General features: G+C 52.7%; 1 protein-coding gene across 3 annotated transcripts in view; it reads right to left on the bottom strand.

The window, feature by feature from the left end:
• Positions 1 to 5,190: 5,190 nt before the first annotated feature.
• Positions 5,191 to 19,516, bottom strand: part of MAN2B2 (mannosidase alpha class 2B member 2) — a 46,332-nt gene continuing 32,006 nt past the window's right edge. The window contains exons 12-19 of one of the 3 annotated variants that reach the window (XM_023206876.1): positions 18,074 to 18,265; positions 17,321 to 17,573; positions 16,366 to 16,476; positions 16,078 to 16,270; positions 13,273 to 13,410; positions 10,016 to 10,244; positions 7,570 to 7,687; positions 5,191 to 6,430 (exon numbers count right to left, since the gene is read on the bottom strand). In XM_023206876.1, coding sequence (XP_023062644.1) covers positions 6,170 to 6,430; positions 7,570 to 7,687; positions 10,016 to 10,244; positions 13,273 to 13,410; positions 16,078 to 16,270; positions 16,366 to 16,476; positions 17,321 to 17,573; positions 18,074 to 18,265 — 1,495 coding nt within the window. In that variant the 3' untranslated portion in view covers positions 5,191 to 6,169. Of the gene's footprint in view, positions 6,431 to 7,569; positions 7,688 to 10,015; positions 10,245 to 13,272; positions 13,411 to 14,011; positions 15,753 to 16,077; positions 16,271 to 16,365; positions 16,477 to 17,320; positions 17,574 to 18,073; positions 18,266 to 19,516 lie in introns of those variants that run through there. The other 2 variants (XM_023206877.1, XM_023206878.2) reach the window with 2 other exon arrangements.

Raw genomic sequence — 19,516 nt, 5'->3', positions numbered from 1 at the left:
CCTTTCCCTTCCCTTCCCTTCCTTGCCCTTCCCTTCCCTTCCCTCCCCTCTGCTCCCCTCCCTGCCCCTCCCCTCCTTTCCCTTCTCTTCTTTCTTCCTTTTTTTTTGAAACAGGGTCTTTCTCTGTCACCCAGGCTGGAGTGCAGTGGGATAATCTCAGCTTACTGCAGCCTCAACCTCCTAGGCTCAAGCGATCCTCCTGTCTCAGCCTCCTGAGTAGCTGGGACTACAGGCATGTGCCACCACGACCTGTTAGTTGTTTATTTATTTATTTATTTTTTGTAGAGATGGGGTTTTGCCATGTTACTTAGGCTGGTCTTGAACTCCTGGGTTCAAGTGATCTGCCATCTTAGCCTCCCAAAGTGCTAAAACTACAGGACAGAGTCACTGTACCCAACCTTGGCTAGTCATTTCTTTGCTTTCTTTGTTGTTTTATCCACTAGGAATGCAATCGTAAAGAATATGGTATAGTCTTTCCCACTTTTGAACTTTATGTAAATGGAATCATAGTTATTAATTTGTGTATTGCTGCTTTTGCTCAATATAATCTATCATCTAACATCTATCTATCATCTATCTTACATCTATCTATCATCTATCTAACATCTATTTCTCATCTATCTATCTAACATCTATCTATCATCTATCTACCGTCTATCTATCTATCAATCATCTATCTATCATCTCTGTCTCTCTATCTGAGATTCACCTGTGTTGATGCAGGTAAGGATAGTTTACTCATTTTTATTGCTCTATGGCAGTGAGTGTTAAAATTGAGTGTGCATCAGAAAACCCAGGAAACTTGTTAAAAGACATGTTCCAGGGTCCATCCCTAGAGTTTCTGATGTATTTGATCTGGGATAAGGCCTGAGAATTTGTGTTTCTAACAACTCCCCAGGTGATGCTGGCATGTGGGGGCCGCACTTTGAGACCTGCTGCTCTGTAGTATTCTCTTGTACAAATAAACCACCCTCTATTTATCCAAGCACTGGTAAGGGGCCTATGAATGGTTTTAATTTACGACTATCATGAACAATGCCACCGAACAGTCTTACATGTTCTTGTGCACATGAACATGATTCTTTTCTTTTTCTTTTTTTTTTTTTTGAGATGGAGTCTCACTCTGTTACCCAGGCTGGAGTGCAGTGGCGCATTCTCTCTCGGCTCACTGCAACCTCTGCCTCCTGGGTTCAACTGATTCTCTTGCCTTAGCCTCCCAAGTAGCTGGGGCTACAGGTGCGCACCACTACACCCGGCCAATTTTTTTTTTTTTTTCCTTAGTAGAGATGGAGTTTCACCATGTTGGCCCAGGCTGGTCTTAAACTCCTGACCTCCCTCAAGTGATCTGCCTGCCTTGGCCTCCCAAAGTGCTGGGATTACAGGCGTGAGCCACCACGCCTGGCCGAACATGATTTTCTAGCTTATGCACCTAGAACAGAATTGCTGGGTCCAGAGCATGCATATCTTTAACTTTAGAAGATAACATGGAATTATTTTCTTAAGTTTGCTCCTTGTGTTTACCCTCATATTAGAAGTCTAAGAGAGTTTCCATGATTGCCCATCTTTTTAATCTTTTAAATAGAAAACATGGCAGATGTGAAACAGTATCTTGTTGTGGTTTTCATTTGCACAGACCTGATTACCAAGGAGGTTGACCATCTTTTCACGCGTGCATTGACCGCTGGGGTTTCAGCGGGGGCTGTCTGTGTATGATGCGAGCGAGTGTCAGGTTTCTTTTTGTTCCAGGTGAGCAGGCAGTTGTCACAGCACCTCTGGCATGCAACCATTCTTCCCCACCATGAGGCACCCCATCTCTCTCTCTCTTTTTTTTTTTTTGAGACCGAGTTTCACTCTTGTTGCCTAGGCTGGAGTGCAGTGGCTTGATCTCGGCTCATGCAACCTCCACCTCCCGGGTTCAGGCGATTCTCCTGCCTCAGCCTGAGTAGCTGGGATTACAGGTATGCACCATCGCACCCAGCTAATTTTTTAGTTTTTTTTAGAGATTGGGTTTTACCATGTTGCCCAGGCTGGTCTTCAACTCCTGGGCTCAAGTGATCTGTCCCCCTCAGCCTCCCAAAGTGCTGGCTGCACCAGGCCAGCCAGACTATTCTTAGTCTTTGTTTTTTCGGACAGTCTCGCTCTGTTGCCCAGGCATGGCTCATTGCAGCCTTGACTTCCCGGACTCAGGGGATCCTTCCACCTCAGCCTCCTGAGTAGCTGGGACTACAGGCGTGTGCCACACCCAGTTAATTTTTGTTACTATTTATAGATATGGGGTCTCCCTATTTTGCCCAGGCTGGTCTAAACTTTTGGACTTATGTGATCCTCCTGCCTCGACCTCAGCCCAACTATTCTCATCTGGGTGTGTGGAAACCGGCAGCTAGCTGCTTCCAGGATTGCTGGTCAGTGCAGTTCTCTCTTATCTCTGCTGAAGGTCCTCTTTCCCTGAGGCTGTTTTTAATGAATAGTCTGTAAGCTTAAGGAAAGCTGTAATTATACTCAAGCAAACAAAATGTTTCTTTAGCGTAGACTCAGTACTGTTATATTAGCACTCACCCTCCTAGAAACAGAGCCCAGAGAGCTGCCTTGCCCCTTCTGCCATGTGAGGACGGAACAAGATGGCACCATCTGTAAACCAGGAAACAGGCCCTCCCCCAGACACTGAATCTGCTGGCACCTCGATCTTGGACTCCCAGCATCCAGAATTGGGAGAAATCAATTCCTGTTGTTGATAAGCCACTCAGTGTACGGTATTCTGTGACAGCAGCCCAAATGGACAAAGATGTGCACTTTCATGTTTTTTTTTGAGATAGTTTCACTCTTGTTGCTCAGACTGGAGTGCAATGGTGTGATCTTGGCTCACCACTATCTCTGCCTCCTGGGTTCAAGCGATTCTCCTGCCTCAGCCTCCCGAGTAGCTTGTGTTACAGGCATGCACCACCATGCCAGGCTAATTTTGTATGTTTAATAGAGACGGGGTTTCTCCATGTTGGTCAGGCTGGTCTCGAACTCCTGACCTTAGGTGATCAGCCCGCCTCGGCCTCCCAAAGTGCTGGGATTACAGTTGCCTGCTACCAAGCCCGGCTAATTTTTGTATTTTTTTAGAGAAGGGGTTTCACTATGTTGGCCAGGCTGGTTTCGAACTCCTGGCCTCCAGTGATCCACCCACCTCGGCCTCCCAAAGTGCTGGGATTACAGGCACAAACCACTGCACCCAGCCCCAGTGCACTTTATAATCATCCTATCAAGTTCCACAATCAACCTGTTGGGGTTTTTATTGGGTTTATGACTCTCAGTGAGCAACATAGTTTATTGGGAATTTGGTGGTGGTTGTTTGTAAAAACAAAAACAAAAAACAAAACAAAAACACAGGCTGGGCACACTGGGTGGCTCTAGCCTATAATCCCAGCACTTTGGGAAGCCTAAGTGGGAGGATTGCTTGAGCTCAGGAGTTCAAGACCAGCCTGGGCAACATAGTGAGACTGCGTCTCCACAAACATTTTATAAATTAGTTGGGTGTGGTGACTCATGCTTGTAGTCCCAGCTGCTCAGAGCGGTGGGAGGGGAGGACTGCTTGAGCCCAGGAGTTAAGAGGTTCCAGTGAGTTATGATAGTGACACTGCACTCCCGCCTGGGTGACAGAGCAAGACCCTGTCTCAAATAAAATAAAACAAAATCAAAACAACAAATGGATGTTAGATTTTAGCCAATACTCTGTCTATTGTGGGGGAGGTTTTCCCCTGTCATCTATATTCTTCTCGCTCTTCCCAGTTGAGGGTGCTGGGTGCTGGAGGGACTGCAGGAGGAAGTGGCTCTCCTGCTGTTTTTGTTCTGAACGGGGATGGTCAGCATGGGTGATGGTACTTTTGGTGCACATGATTTTTCTATGGCCTGGCAGCGCTGGGGATAACATATCCATAGTCTTTATTTTTTTCTGAGACGGGGTCTTGCTCTATTACCCTGGTTGGAATTAGTGACATGATCATGGCTCACTGAAGCCTCAACCCCCTGGGCTCAAGTGATCCTCCCACCTCGGCCCCCAGAGCAGCTGGGACCACAGGTGCACGCCACCACGCTCGTCTAAAAAATAGTTTTTGTAGAGATGGGGTCTCACTATATTTCCCAGGCTGGTCTGGAACACCTGGGCTCAAGCGATCCTCCCGCCTCGGGCTCCCAATGTGTTGGAATTTCATGCATGAACCACCATGCCCGGCCTCCATAGTCTTCTTTTTGTTTTTGTTTTTTTGGGACAGAGTCTCGCTCTTGTCACCCAGCCTGGAGTGCAGTGGCACCATCTCCTCTGCCTCCCAGGTTTCAGTGACTGATTCTCCTCCTCAGCCTCCCGAGTAGCTGGGACTACAGGCACACGCCACCATGTCCAGCTAACTTTGTATTTTTCGTAGAGATGGAGTTTCACCATGTTGGCCAGTCTGGTCTTAAACTACTGACCTCAAATGATCTGGCTGCTTCGGCCTCCCAAAGTGCTGGGATTAAGGCATGAACTACCGTGCCCAGCCTTCATAGTCTTCTTGACACAGAAACCAAGCCCCATGCAGCCCACATGCTCTAAAGGGCTCTTGCCTCACCCCCTGTGCCCCAGCCTCCCACTGCACATTCATGCCACTGGTGGCTGGTCACCTGACCCCACAGGGGTGGCCTATGGGTCAGTAGCTCCAGCCCAGCTCCTGTCTGGCCAAACCAGAGAATGTCTTTGCTGTGTAGTGGCCAAACTGCACATTGTCCAAAGAGGTCTGAATCCTTCCAAGCTGGTCCTTTTTGGGTACTTCCCTTTAGCCCTAGAGAACCATATAATTTCCTGCATCTCATAGTTTACTCTTTAAAACGGTTTAGGCTGGGCACAGTGTCTCATGCCTGTAATCCCAGCACTTTGGGAGGCCAAGGCAGGTGGATCACCTGAGGTCAGGAGTTTGAGACCAGTCTGGTCAACATGGTGAAACCCTGCCTCTACTAAAAACATAAAAATTAGCCAATGCAATGGTGTACCTGTAGTACCAGATACTCAGGAGGCAGAGGCTGGAGAATTGCTTGAACCCAGGAGGTGCAGGTTGCAGTGAGCTGGGATTGTGACAGTGCACTCCAGCCTGGGCGACAGAGTGAGACTCTGTCTTGGGGAAAAAAAAAAAAAAAAAAGTTTTAAAATTGAGATATAATTCACAGACTATAAAATTTATCTTTCAAAGTTAATAATTCAGTGGTTTCTAGTATATTCACAAAGTTGTGCAACCATCATTGCTAATTCCACAATTTCATCATCTTCCAAAGAAACCCCATCCCTGTTAGCTGTCATGCCTCTTCTCTCTTCCTTCAGTCCCTGGCAACCACCAATGTGCTTTGTCTCTTATACACAGATTTGCCTATTCTGGACATTTCACGTAAATAGAATCACACAATATGTGGCCTTTTGTGTCTAGCTTCTTTCACTCAGCGTAATGTTTGCAGGATTCACCCAGGCTGTGGCATGTCTCAGAATTTCCTTCCTTTTTATGGCCAAATAATATTCCATGGTAGGGACAGAACACATTTCATGTCTTAATTGACCTGTGGATGGACATTTGGGTTGTTGCTACCGTTTGACTTTTGAGTAATGCTGCTATGAACGCAGGCGCACAGGTTTTGTGTGGATGGATGCTTTCAATTCTCTTGGCATAGACCTGGGAAGGTTACACTTTTATCAATGTTAATAGTTCTGACATTGGACATCCCTGCTGTGTGGTTTCATCTCGTCATGGACTCTGACGGCTGCTGTGCCTTCTCTGTTCAACAGGCGGTGCCGAGACACAGGTGGGCGTCTGGGGCTGGAACTCCGGCTCGGCGCTACAGCTTCCTCTCCTGCCCTGTGGCAGAGCCAAGCCCCTTGCAGGCCTGTTGCCAGCATGGGATGAGTCTATGAAAACAGGCGGTAGGCAGTAGGTCCACAGCTACCACCAGCAGCCCGGGCAAGCCTGGCAGGGCCTGGACGGCAGATGCATTTCGGCGCTGCTGTGGGTCTTGTGCTCTGCCTTAGGCAGAACTTCCTGGGTTTGTCTTTTGTGAGTGAATGACACATGAGCGTGCCGAATATCCTTTACTTGACAGGAGAGGAGAGGGCTGGCTTGAGTGTGGGAGGGGAAGAACCTGGATCTTGTAATGTAATTTTTATTTTAAAAAATTAGGGACAAAACCCCAAATATGACCATTTCCTGCCATTAGCCTGCAGATGAGCAGCTGACTCCCCAGTCACGTCCCTCCACGCTGCTTTTCCCTGTCCTGGGTCTGTTCTGTTACATGGAGTTCCTGGGGGCAGCCCTGGGGACGGGGCATCTGCCCAGGGCTCACTGCTGTTGAAAGTAAACGAAGAATGTCCGGATTTCCTTTGGGTAGATGGTGATGATGGGGCCTCCTGGTGGCCTCGAGGGAAAGGTGGTGTCACCTAGGGGAACAGAGGTGATCTGTTTAGTGTGGCCCAGGATGCCTCCTCCCAGCCTCCTTCTCACCACAATGCACCTGTCTACAGTCTGCTGTGGTCCCCAGCCTCCCTCTCACTCCCCTTGCACCTGTCTACAGTCTGCTGTGGCTCCCAGCCTCCCTCTCACCACACTGCACCTGTCTACAGTCTGCTGTGGCTCCCACTGTGGCAATGGCCTGTGGCATCCCCTTCTGCCAGGACTCCTGTGGGTCTCTTGCATTTCTGCCCACCCCGAGGGCAATTCATAGATTGGTCCTGGCCCTAGTGGCCTCACGTCCTCATAGGTGTTGCACTCAAAGCCCAAAAGCTTTCTGAGACCATCTGGTGACTCTGCCCTTGCCTCACCAGGCTCCCCTGAAGGCCTGCCCTGGGGTTGGGCTTCAGTCTTGGGAGGCAGCCGTTCACTTATCTATCATTGATCCATCTTCCTTCCTTCTTTCCATCCAACCATCATTTTCCCTCCCTCCCTCCCTCCCTCCATCCTCCCTTCCTTCCTCCTATCACCCACTGAGCGTGCACCATGCACCCGTCACCATGCTGTGTGTAGTGGACAACAGGAGCTGCACAGGACAGAAGAAACTCCCGGGGCCAGGAGAGTGGCAGAGGCACTTGGCCTGGTTGGGGACTCTCTGGGGAGGTCTCCTGGGGAGCTTGAGCAGGTGCTGGCCACAGTGAATGGGACCTGTGCGTCCCAGGCAGAGGGCATGGTGCGGACAGGGACTGGAGGCTGGAAGCTGCCTGTAGTGCAGGAACTCACAGTGGCATATGCCGTGTGAGGCACGGATGGGCTTATGGGCTGAGGTCAGCAGGGCCAAGGTAGGCAGAAGCCCCTGGGCCCCTGGCACATGCAGGGTGTGCGGTCTGCGTGTGCACACGTACGAGTGCACACACATGCCTGTGTGGAGCCCTGGCAGGCAGAGACTAACCCAAAGCCTTAACTGACTGTGGTAGATTTGGGAGGGCTGCAGGTTCAGAGTGCGAGAGCAGCCTCTCGAGGTCACACAGGCCGGGACAGGCAGATGGTTGGATGTGCACAGGGTCTGACCAGCTCCTGAGCCTAGCTGGGAGTCCTGGGTAGGGAGCTGAAGCAGGGGTCCCCAAACCTCTGCGGCGGCCAGGCCCCGTCCTCCAGCTCCAGCGGTGCAGCATGCCCACATCCCAGGTCCCTGTGAGTGAGCGCTCCTCCACCACCACCACGGACCCCAGCGCCTGCAGCACAGCCTGCAGGGAGACAAGCAGAGGGACGGTGAGCTGCACCAAGTCCCAGATCTGAGCAGAGAACCAAGACAGCAGCAGGGCGGACACACCAGGAACTCGGTGTCCTCAGGGCGCCAGCCCCTGCCCTGGTGCCTGACACAGCTCCCTCATCTGCTTCTCACAGCACATCTCCGAGGACAGCACTGGCCGTGTACTTTACAGATGAGGACACTGAAGCGGGAGGTGCGTGCTTCACCAGGTGGCCGAGCCCGAGGAGCAGCCCGGGAGGTGTGGCATTTTGAGCTGCCCGCCCCATGCAGAGTCCTCTTCTCCTCACATTGCTCAGGTGGCCCCATTTCCAGTCCAGGGAGGAAGCCAGTTAGTTACCCCAAGCCCCTTTCCCAGCCTCCCTTACAGCTAGGGGAGGCCGGAGGCCCTCAGGGGTCTGGAAAAGTCTGTGGAGCAGGAGGGGTGGGGGTGGTTCTTGGAGAAGCTTCCGTGTGCTGATGAGAGAGAGAGAGAGAGCCACTCTAGGGCAAAGCCTTTCTGGCCACTACCGCCCAGCCCCACCCTGCCTTGAAATTTGCTCAAGAGGAAGGTCTGTGCCATCTCGTGACCGCAAACAAGCAGATGGCAAAAGACAAACAGGCAGTGTGCCGGCGATGGCGGGAAGACACCCGTGACCAGGCCCACAGTGACAGTGCTGGGGGTCCACCCGGACATGCTCTTTGGGTGAGAAAACACTATCCTGTGTTCCAAGCACATCTGTTAAGTGTTTTGTGACCTGCAGCCAAACTAACTGCGTTCCTAACTCAACGTCTTTCCACCCCGCCACCGTCCACATCGGGAAGGGAGTCATGGTCCATCCCAACCGTCTCCTCCTCTCAGGGCCTTGGTACTTCCATCTGTGAAACAGCGGAGCATAAGATGACCAACTTCCAGGTCCCACGCCGACCTCCTGGCTCCCCAGGGCAGGCTGGCCGTGTGCTGGGCGCCGGTACCCGCCATGGCCCGGACCTGCTCTCAGGCAGGCCAGGGACTGTGAGGAAAGGGACGCCCGCTCCTCTGTGGCGAGGATCGTGAAAGAGGAGGTGGGGGGCCTAGGAAGACATCATGGCGAAAAGGTCCTGGGGCTTCTCTGGATTCCCCTGAAGACTCAGATGTCGAAGGAGGCCCAAGGCAGAAACACATATTCACAGAAATTCTCCACGAGCAGGAAATGAAATAGAAAGAATGCAAACTGGAGAAGAAATGAGGTGGCTCAGGTGGCGCCTTCTTGGGAGGGCACGTGGGCAGGCCAGGTGGCGGAAGCCTCGCCTGATGGTGGGGCCGAGAGAGCAACATCAGCCAAGAGAGGAACCTGAAAGGGGCCGAGGCCTGGGGGCCCTGACACTGCACGAGGCCCCTTCGTGCCAGGGCCTCTCAACGACCTTCTGGGCAAAGAACTCTCACCTCTCCCCATTTTACATTGGGGGGAAAACTGAGGCCCAGTGGCATGGGGTGCCTGAGACTTACCCATAGAGGGGCCTGTGGACCCTGGATTGTCTGACTCTAAGCCACCTTTCAAAGCAACTCTACGGAGAATCTGTTTTCTTTTTCGGATTACACAGATAATGTCTGTGTTTTAAAAGTTTTACTACAAAATAAATAAGAAATAAATAAAATGCAGGCCACTCACGCCTGTAATCCCAGCACTTCAGGAGGCTGAGACAGGCAGATTGCTTGAGGCCAGGAGTTCGAGACCAGCCTGGGCAACACAGCAAGACCCTGTCTCTACTAAAAAAAAAAAAAAAAAAATAGGCTGGGCGTGGTGGCTCACGCCTGTAATCCCAGCACTTTGTGAGGCCGAGATGGGTGGATCACCTGAGGTCAGGAATTCGCGACCAGCCTGACCAACGTGGAGAAACCTTGTCTCTACTAAAAGTACAAAAAAAATTAGCCGGGCGTGGTGGCGCATGCCTGTAATCCCAGTTACTTGGGAGGCTGAGGCAGGAGAATCACTTGAACCTGGGAGATGGAGGTTGTGGTGAACCGAGAGCGTGCCACTGCACTCCAGCCTGGGGGACAAGAGTGAAACTCTGTCTCAAAAAAAATAAAAAATAAAAAAATAAAAATTAGCCAGCGTGGTGATGCGCCTCTGTGGTCCCGGCTACTTGGGAGGTTGAGGTGGGAGGATCACTTGAGCCAGGAGGCAGAGGTTGCAGTGAGCTGAGATTGTGCCACTGTACTCCAGACTGGGCAATAGAGTGAGATCCTGTCTCTCTCACACACAAAAAACCCTCAAAAAACAGGCCAGTTGAAATACCTGACAAACCCAGAAAACCACAAAGAAGGGCGGGGTGGGGCCCATACCGGTGTCCATTTGGGAGGACGCCCTCATGGGTCTCTTTGCCAAGGCAGTTTCTTGGGGCTGCATCTAGGGTTTTGCTTCCCTGGCTCATGGTCTGGATGGGGGTAGGGAAGTTCACCTCCAGATTCACTGTCACTGGCTGAGACAGGACTGGGTCCTCGCCCACTTCATACAGGTGGTGGAGCCGCAGCAGGACACGGCGGAGGTCAGCCTGGGCTTCCCCTCGATGGCCTTTGGGGACAGAAGAAAGGTGGTAGTGAAGACCCTCATCAACCAACCCCAATGACCCTGGTCATTACCTGCTGCTTTACACACTCAGCTCCATTTCCTATCCTTAACCTCCTCCATATGGCTTGGCTGTGTCCCCACCTAAATCTCATCTTGAATTGTAGCTCACATAATTTCCACGTGTCGTGGGAGGGACCTGGTGGGAGGTAATTGAATCGTGGGGGCGGATCTTTCCTGTGTTGTTCTTGTGATAGTAAGTCTCACGAGATCTGATGATTTTGTAAAGGGCAGTTCCCCTGCACACACTCTCTTGCCTGCCACCATGTAAGACATACCTTTGCTCATTTGCCTTCTGCCATAATTGTGAGGCCTCCTCAGCCACGTGGAACTGTGAGTCCATTAAACCTCCTTTCTTCATAAATTACCCAGTCTTGGGTATGTCTTTATGAGCAGCATGAGAACAGACTAATACACTCCCTGTGAGACAGCTGATATGGCCCCCACTCGAAAAGGAAACCAAGGCTCAGAGAGGGGCAGTCGCCTGAGGCACACAGCTGGGGTGTGACAGAGGGAGGATTCCCACCCAGGTCTAGCCGACTGTAAGGCTGCCCACCATGACACCAGCTGCAATGTTTCCATCCTTGTCCACTGTTGTGGGCATGATGGGGCATGTCCTCAAATACTCCAGTCTCTCCTACTCTGCCCCTCTTTAAAGTCGGGGGAGGCTGCGTGGCCTCTGTGGCCAATGCAAGGTGAGCTGAAGTGACGCAGTACTTTCTGGCAGAAGCTTTTTCCTGCCTTGGTGAGTGAGGAAGCACGTGCTGCAATACAAACTCCATCAGCAGGGGGCCTGGTGGCCACAGCAAGAGAAACCTTCCTGCTAACCCCACTGGATGCACAGCATGGGGGAGAAATGAATGTATACTGTTAAGACCGTGGCATTTGGGGCTCTTCGTTACTGCAGCATATACCAGCCACCCTGACTGATATAATGCTGCCATTTTGCCATGAGATGTATGTGATCTCCTGTCCCATCCCTGACCTTCCCACTCAGAAAGGCTCATTGCTATTGCTCCCGTTTTACAGATGGGAAGACTGAGGCTCTGAGGAAAGCACTGAGTTCAAGGTCCTGGAGAGAGGACCTGGTTAACACAGGTGCTTCCTAAACCCTGGCTGGTAGAACCTCAGCTCTGCAGCTATGCCTCAAAGCTGACTGAATCAATCTGTCTGGGATTAGAACTGAGGCATCAGTATTAAAAAAAAATTTGGCAGGGTGTGGTGGCTCACACCTGTAACCCCAGCACTTTGGGAGGCCAAGAAGGGTGGATTGCCTGCTGTAAGGAGTTCAAGACCAGCCTGGCCAACACAGTGAAACCCTGTCTCTATTAAAAATACAAAATTTAGCTGGGCAGGCTGGTGAGCACCTGTAATCCCAGCCACCAGGGAGGCTGAGGTAGGAGAATTGCTTGAACCTGCGTGGTGGAGGTTGCAGTGAGCCAAGATCGCACCACTGCACTCCAGCGTGGGCAACAGAGTGAGACTCTGTCTCAAAGAAAAAAACATTTCAAAACATCTCAAAGAAAAAAATCATTTTTTTTAAGAGACAGGGTCTTGCTCTGTTGCCCAGGCTGGAGTGCAGTAGCATGATCACAGCTCACTGCAGTCTTGAACTCCTGGCCTCAAGTGATCCTCTCACCTCAGCTTCTGATTGCATCCCTACACCCGGCTCATTTTTTAATTTTTTTGTAGAGACAGAGTCTAGCTATGTTGCCCAGGCTGGTCTCGAACTCCTGGCCTGAAGTGATCCTGCTACCTGCTACCTCGGCCTTCCAAAGTGCTGGCATTACAGATGTGAGCCACCTCGCCTGGCCCATTTTTAAGAAGCTATCACGGGGCTGTGTGGTAGCTGGTTTTCAGAATGGCACAGGGAAATGGCTGCCCAAGATCACAAAAGCCAAGAGGTTTGTGAACGTGCTTCCACATCTCCTGGTGTGGTGGTGAGGGGTTCCAGCTCCAAAGCCAGGGAAGACCTGCTGTGTCCTACACAGCAGGAATGGTGAGGGACCCCATTTCACAGGGGCGCTGCAGGTGCCTGGGAAAGCAGGCTCAGGCACACGCCACCACGCCCAGTGAACTTTTCCATTTTTATTTTTATAGAGACAGGGTCTTCCTATGCTGCCCAGGCTGGTCTTGAACTCCTTGGCTCAAGCAATCCGCTTGCCCCGGATTCCCTAAGTGCTGGGATTCCAGGTGTGAGCCACTGCGCCCCACCCTTTTCCTCCTATTCTTAATTCTGCAGGTGTGCCAGGCCTTGGGGGCCTGAGGATGGCCGAGGCATAGTCTGACCCTGCCTTTCAGCTGCTCATAGTGTAGAGTGGGCAGAGAAGGTGCAGCTGGGGCTCTGGCAACAGGACAAGTCGGTTCCCAGCAGGTGTCGCTCCCTCGGGGAGTCCCCCCACCCCCCATCATGCTGTGCAGGGTGATTCCTCTTGTCCTTGTCATTACTGCCTTGTGACTTGACTGTTTCCCCTCTAGACCAAGCAGTCAGAGAGCCGGGACCTTGCCCACCTTGGTCACTGCTCATTCCCCGGAGCCTGGCACGAGATGTGCTGTTGAATGAGTGAGTGGAAGCTCCCAACAGTTAGGCTGCCTAAGCTCAGACGATGAGTGGGAATTTGGGTGTTTGGGGGCTCCAGGAGGTCTCCCTGGAAGAAGCAGGACTGGCAGGCACCTCTGAGGGTTAGGGGGACTTTAATTAGTTCCTTAGTCTCAGTTGGGGGTGGCGGGCTGAGATGGATCCACTCAGAATGGGCTGGGGTCACAGGCCAGGCCCGCCTTGCCTCCAGCTTGCCAAGTGACTGATCACTGACTCTGCCTGGGCCTCACTCTCCCCATGTGCCAGATAAGAAACCAGGTGATCTTGCAGAGCCGTGATAGCTCTAAGGTGAGCCCCTGTCTGGTGGTGGGCCCGGAAGCCTGGTTGACTCAGGGAGGGACGAGCGGGTCTGAGACCCCAGGGCACCTGCCTCACCTTTCCAGAGATTCTGAGCGTGCTCCGTGTGGTTGGAGCTGTAGCGCCAGCCAGGGATGCTCAGGATCTGCAGATGAAGATTAGGGGGCAGCGTCACAGCCTCTTGCTGCTGGGGTCCTGGGAGCTTTGGCGCAGTTCCTGCAAGGCAGATGGACAGAGTGAGGAGAGGGTTTGGGGCTCAACTCCTCCTCCTGGCACTCAGAGCTCTGCACATTACATGCCCCTGCCCCTGCCATCCACCTCCCATGCATCCTTGTGGGTAGCCTACCCCGCTCCAGCCCGAAGTGTCTGTGCTCCCAACGCCCCATGCTTCCACTTCCCTGCCTTTGTTCAGACCATAGAGCTTAAGAGTTGGGAGGACCCTGACTCTCCTCAGCCTAGCCATCTCAAACTAGAGACGAGGACAGAAAGCCCAGAGGGAACAAAACTTATTCCAGATAACACAGCAAGTTCATGCACTGCCCTCTTTTCTCTCTCCTTCCTTCTTTCCTTCCTTCCTTCCTCATCCCTCCCTCTTCCTTCCTTCCTTCCTCCTCCCTCCCTCCCTCCTCCCTCTCTCTCTCTTTTCCCCTTCCTTCTTTCTTTCTAGATAGGGACTTGCTCTGTCACCCAGGCCAGAGTGCAGTGGTACAATCACAGCTCACTGCAGCCTCAAACTCCTGAGCTCAAACTATCCTCCCACCTCAGCCTCCCAAGTAACTGGAACTATGGGCCACCACCCTAGCCAATTTTTAAAAAATGTTTTGTAGAAACAGGGTCTCACAGGCTAGTCTTAAACTCCTGGGCTTAAGTGATCCTCCCTCCTTGGCCTCCCAAAGTGCTGGGATTACAAGTGTGAGCCACCATGTCTGGCCAGAGCCCTGTTTTCTACTCAAGATCTGGGATGCCAGTTCCACCCCTGTTTTGTCATCTACTGGTCTCTCTGCTCAGAAGGCACCTGGCCCCTACTCCTTCCAAGTCGAGATGTTCAGCTGGAGCTACCATCTTCTTACATCACCCCAGGCCATGCTGATTGGTCCAGGTATGGGCCACCTGACCCCAGCAGGACCAATCAGAATCTTTCCCCAGGACTTCTACACTGGGAACTGGAAAGTCCAAGTCTTAGGTCCTTTTGAGTGGGGAAGACAGAGCTGTTCTTTGAGGGCAGCCCCAGAGCTGTTCAGAGTCACATCCCAGGTGGGAGGTGAAGGAACGTCTGCAGATGGAGAGAAGTGCAGGTGACAGATGCACAGGGACAGCCTCACAAGGGCTCCAGGCCTGAGGCCCAGGTCCACCCCGCCCTTCCCTTGGTTATGGGGGCCTCACCATGCACTCTCCTTGGAGGCTCAGCTACTTCATGTTGGGTTTCCCTTACCCACAACCAACAGAGACCAGAGCGAGGCCAGGCGGGACGGAGCTGACAACAGCCATGGGGCTTTCTCAGACACGGCCTCATCTTTGCAGGAAAAGCCCCGGCCACCCAGAAGGAACCACTGACTGGTCTGGGAGCAGAACCTGACCCTGCTAGGCCAATCGGATTTCCTCTTCTGGGAATCCGAAGCATGGGAATCAGAGGTGGCTCAATGGCAGTCCTGGGAGACAAGGCTGTGAGCCTCTGCTCCTGAGATGCCCAGAGCTGCCCTGCCCCGTGCCTGTCTGGACCTTGTGTCCAGCTCCTCCTTAGATTCCATAAGCTTCTCCAGGCTCTGCCCAAATAGCTGCCGCTTTAGGCTCTGTTACTTCCACCCCCTGGACCTGACCCCTGACCTCCTCCCAGCTGTGGTCTCACACTCCTCCACACCCACGAAACACCAGGCCCTCTATGGCACGGCTCCCTCTCCACCCTGAATCCTGGCTCTATACGAACACACCTCCCCTGTCCAACAGCCCAGGAAAACTCTCCTGGGTCAGGGGCTGCTCTTCTCCATCTCCGGTGTGTGGCCCAGGCACCCTGCAAGTGCTCAGCGCATGCTTGCTGCATGGGTGGGTGACAGCCTGCCTGCTTGCTACTGCCTTGGGAAGGTTCTGGCTCTCAAACCAAAGCAGGGAAGCACATGCTAATCAAAACCTCCATAGGTGAGCAGAAAAAGAAAAGAGTTTAAGGGTTGGTGAGAATGGCAGCTATCTTTAAATGCAATCATTGTTTAATGTTTCTCATGTTCTCCTACTTTATAGAGACACAGAACTACGTGGTTGTTGATCTGATGCACAGAAGCCTCAGTGGAGGTACAGAATAAGTCCTTCAGATTAGACTACAGATTAGGAATACCCCCCCCCTGGTGACAGCACACCTAGATTCAGACCAAAATTGTCTTTTATTTTTATTTTTGAGACAGAGTCTTGCTCCGTCACCCAGGTTGAGATGGAACGGTGCAATCTCAGCTCCCTGCAACCTTTGCCTCCTGGGTTCAAGTGATTCTCCCGCCTCAGTCTCCCGCGTAGCTGGGATTATAGGCATGCACCACCACCAAGCCAGTCTTTTAAATGCTGAGCCTCCAGACCTACAGTGACATGGTGACATAATGTCATGTTAAGAAAGGAAAAGATACATCAGAGAAGAAAATGGAGAAGACACAGGGAAGAGGCATATGGTGAAATGGGTGAGTCCCAGCTCTGTACCTACTAGTTGTATGACCTTAAGTGAGCCACTGTTTGCCCTCAGTTTGCCCATCTGTTAAATCAGGGGTTTGGACTAGAGGTCCCTGAGGTCCCTTCCTGCCCAAAAGTGGCCCGGATTCATGAGGGCACAGGCCCCTCCCAAGGCCCGCCCTGGCCTGGCTGGTGCTGGGGCCGTGATGATGTTACTCTGAAAGGGCACCCCTTTACCAGCCAGGTCTCCGAACAGCACCACGGGCCTGTGCTGCAGGGCCACTGCACTCCTCTGGCGCAGAGCAGCGGTGAGGGACCAGGATCCCAGGAGAAGCCAGAGCACTGGGTGGACGACCGAGGTGTCGTTCAGCGTGAGGTTGTAGCCCAGGTCCCAGTCGAAGTTGTTCGACAGCCGCCGGTGGAGCATGACCTGTGGGAAGGCATTGTCCGAGAGGCCTGGCTGGCACCTGGGCATGCCTGTGGGGGGCCACGAGGGGCTGCTGCGGGACAGACCACGCCTCCTACCTCCACCTGCCCATTCTCTTGGCTGGAGATGCCATGTGCCCGCTCTGACAGCAACACAAGCCTGCTTTTGTCATCCTCCATGAAGGCCGACTGAACCATGGGGTAGTAATTCTGCAGAGAGAAACGTCCCCAGGAGGGCGATTGGGGCGACGGGCAAGGTAGGTCAGGCATCACCTTCTGGCCATCCCAGCTAGTGCTGCCAACAGGCACAGCAGCAGCATGGGGCCAGGACCCTGACTTTGGACCCCTGAACAGACTGGGGTTCAGATACCAGCTCTGTGGCTTCCGAGCATACGGCCCAGCTGGCGTGGGTGCAGGCCCTGGCTAAGCCCTGGCCAAGTATCATCTCATGGATCCTAACAATGACCCTTTGATGAAGCAGCCATTTTACAGGAGAGGAAACTGAGGCACAAGCCAAGGCACATACTATTCTTGTCTATGGTAGCACCAGAACTCGGACACCAGCCTGACTCACGGCCTGCACACTCAAGCCCTGAACGGGCAGACACATAGGCTTTAGAAGAATTCTCTCTGGAGGCCGGGTGCAGTGGCTCACGCCTGTGATCCCAGCACTTTGGGAGGCCTAGGCGGGTGGATCATCTGAGGTCAGGAGTTCGAGACCAGCCTGGCCATCATTGTGAAACCCCATCTCTACTAAAAATACAAAAATTAGTTGGGCATGGTGGCAGGCGGCTGTAATCTCGGCTACTCAGGAGGCTGAGGCAGGAGGATCACTTGAACCTGGGAGGCAGAGGATGCAGTGAGCTGAGATCGCTCCACTGCACTCCAGCCTGGGTGACAGAGTGAGACTCCATCTTAAAAAAAATAGGAAAAACAACATTCTCAGTGGAGGCCTCTGCTGGCCTCTGCTGGCCTCCACTGCTACAAGTTGATGCTTAATGGGTCCGGGAAAGGCGCCATTGGGAGTGTGCCTAGTGGGCATTGCAGGGCATACCCGGGCAATGCTGTTGTTCACATAGGAAAGGTAGGGCCTCCGCTGCATCTGGTAGCCGTTGTTGTCTGAGTAGATGACCTGCTGGTTGTTTAGGCTGGTGCTGGTCCTCAGGACAGCCTCGCGGTTCAGCTCTAGGGGGCCGGCTCGGTACTCCTGCTCTATCCGGTGGCAGAGCAGCTCCCCGTCATGGCCCTGTGGCATATGGGTAAGCCGGGAGCGGATTGCATATGTGTAATTCCGTGCTGTCATGTTCCTAGAGGAGAAGGGAGCATCAGTAAGTAAAGCTCCAGGAACCTTCTAGATGCTTCCTTTTTGCTTCCCTTCCTTCACATGGGCAGGGTGGGCAGAGCAGGGTAGGGCTGAAAGGCAGGGAGCCTTCTTGGGTCATGTGGACAATAGCACTACCCAGGACCTGGAGCAGCTGGGAGCAGCCTGGTTCCCTGACACCGCAGGGCTGCCATGCCGGGCCTGCCTTACATCTGCTCTGATCATGGAAGAACAGGTGCTCTGTGGGCCATAGGGTCTGTGGGTCTCTCTCCCAGCTCTGAACTTAGCTCCCGACCAATGTGACATAGCACACACAAAGGCAACCAGCACGCAGATGCCAGAGCAATTCATTTCTTCATCAAACCACATGTCAAACACGGCCCAGGAGCTGGGGTTCAGAGCAAAGGCAGACCCTCATTCACTGAGCTGCCTGCATGTGTGCGCTGACTGTGTGCCAGGCTGTGGGGTCACCCCGGGGGGAAGTACCTGTAGAAGTATTGCCGGATCTCAGTCACAAGCTGTCCCGCCACGATCTCCATTCCCACAGCTTCCCACGCAGGCACCGCGGCCTTGCCCGGTGTGAACAGGTAGTTATCGGAAATGGGGCCCTGTTTCACATCCCCGTTGACGTGGTACTCCAGGAACTCCTGGGTCACGCGCACCGTTCGGTTGCTCTGTCTGCAGAGGCAGGAGAGAGAAGATGTCATTCTCATCCTGCACAAGGTTTCACAGGCACCGGCTGGCAAGCCTCTCTCTCCAGATGCCATCTGAGCGGCCTGCGTAGCACTCATGAGGCCACGCGACTCAGCTCATCTAGAAGCCCTGAGACCCCACCCACAGCCTGTGTGGCCTTAGTTCTAGGACCTCCATCCTGTCCTAGAACGGGTCACAGAGGAGGGAGGGACAGAGCCTGCAGACAGGAACCGACAGCTGTCAGCAGAGGGCACCCCCGAAGAGGTGGAACTGGCTCACCCAGGCTGTGGTCTGCAAGTGAAACCAGTGCAGAAATGGGCTTTTGTCACACTGACCCCGAGCTGTCCAGCAGGACACCAATGTGTACCGACCCTATGTCACGGCCAGAGCCTTCACTGACTTCACCTGGTTAAATTCTCCCAACCCCCACGGGCACGGACTATTAACCCATCCCACTCCCGAGGCATCCGGGGCTGGAAGTTGTGACATCATGCACCCAAGATCGCACATCGAGGAAGTGTGCAAGCCAGAACTCAAATTCAGCCCCAACTCCAAATTCTGTGCTCCCTCCCTTCTATCAGGATGTTTGTGTTAGGACAGAGGATGGGAGACGAGCAGGAGGGGGTCCAGTATTTTAATTGTAAAATGCAATCTTTGGCCTAAGCAAGCACACAAGTGATGTGTTTGTATCTGAGTCTGGCCTGGCTGTGGGTGGACAGTGGGGTGGATGGCCTCCAGTTCTCTGTGGGATCGTGGTGAGGGTGGGGAAGGAGAGCGAGGCAGGCTGAGGACGGTTCTACTGAGTGCTGGTGGAAGAAGAGAAAGAAAAGAATTGAGGTCTCTGGCTCTGGACCCCTTCCCCACACCGTCCTTTTAAAAAGCTCCCCCAGGGGCCATCAAAAGAGTAAAAAGACAAGCCATGGAATGGAAGGAGGGATTTGCAAATCATAAATCCGACAAGGGACTTGTAGCTAGAATATATAAAGAACTCTTACAACTCAATAATAAAAGACAAGCCAATTTAAAAATAGGCAAAGGATCTAAAGACACATCTCACCACAGAAGATATGCTAGTGACCAGTAAGTACATGAAGAGATGCTCAACACCATTAGTTAGCAGGGAAATGCAAATCAAAACCATCATGAGATGCCACTTCTCGCCCACAAGAATGGCTATAATTGAAAAGACAGAAAATAACGAGTGTGGGCGAGGATGTGAAGAAATCGGAACCCTTA

This window comes from Piliocolobus tephrosceles, chromosome 3 (genome assembly GCF_002776525.5).
Source record: "Piliocolobus tephrosceles isolate RC106 chromosome 3, ASM277652v3, whole genome shotgun sequence".
In the NCBI taxonomy this organism is placed as follows: Eukaryota; Metazoa; Chordata; class Mammalia; order Primates; family Cercopithecidae; genus Piliocolobus; species Piliocolobus tephrosceles.
This window is presented reverse-complemented; position numbering and strand designations above follow the sequence as displayed.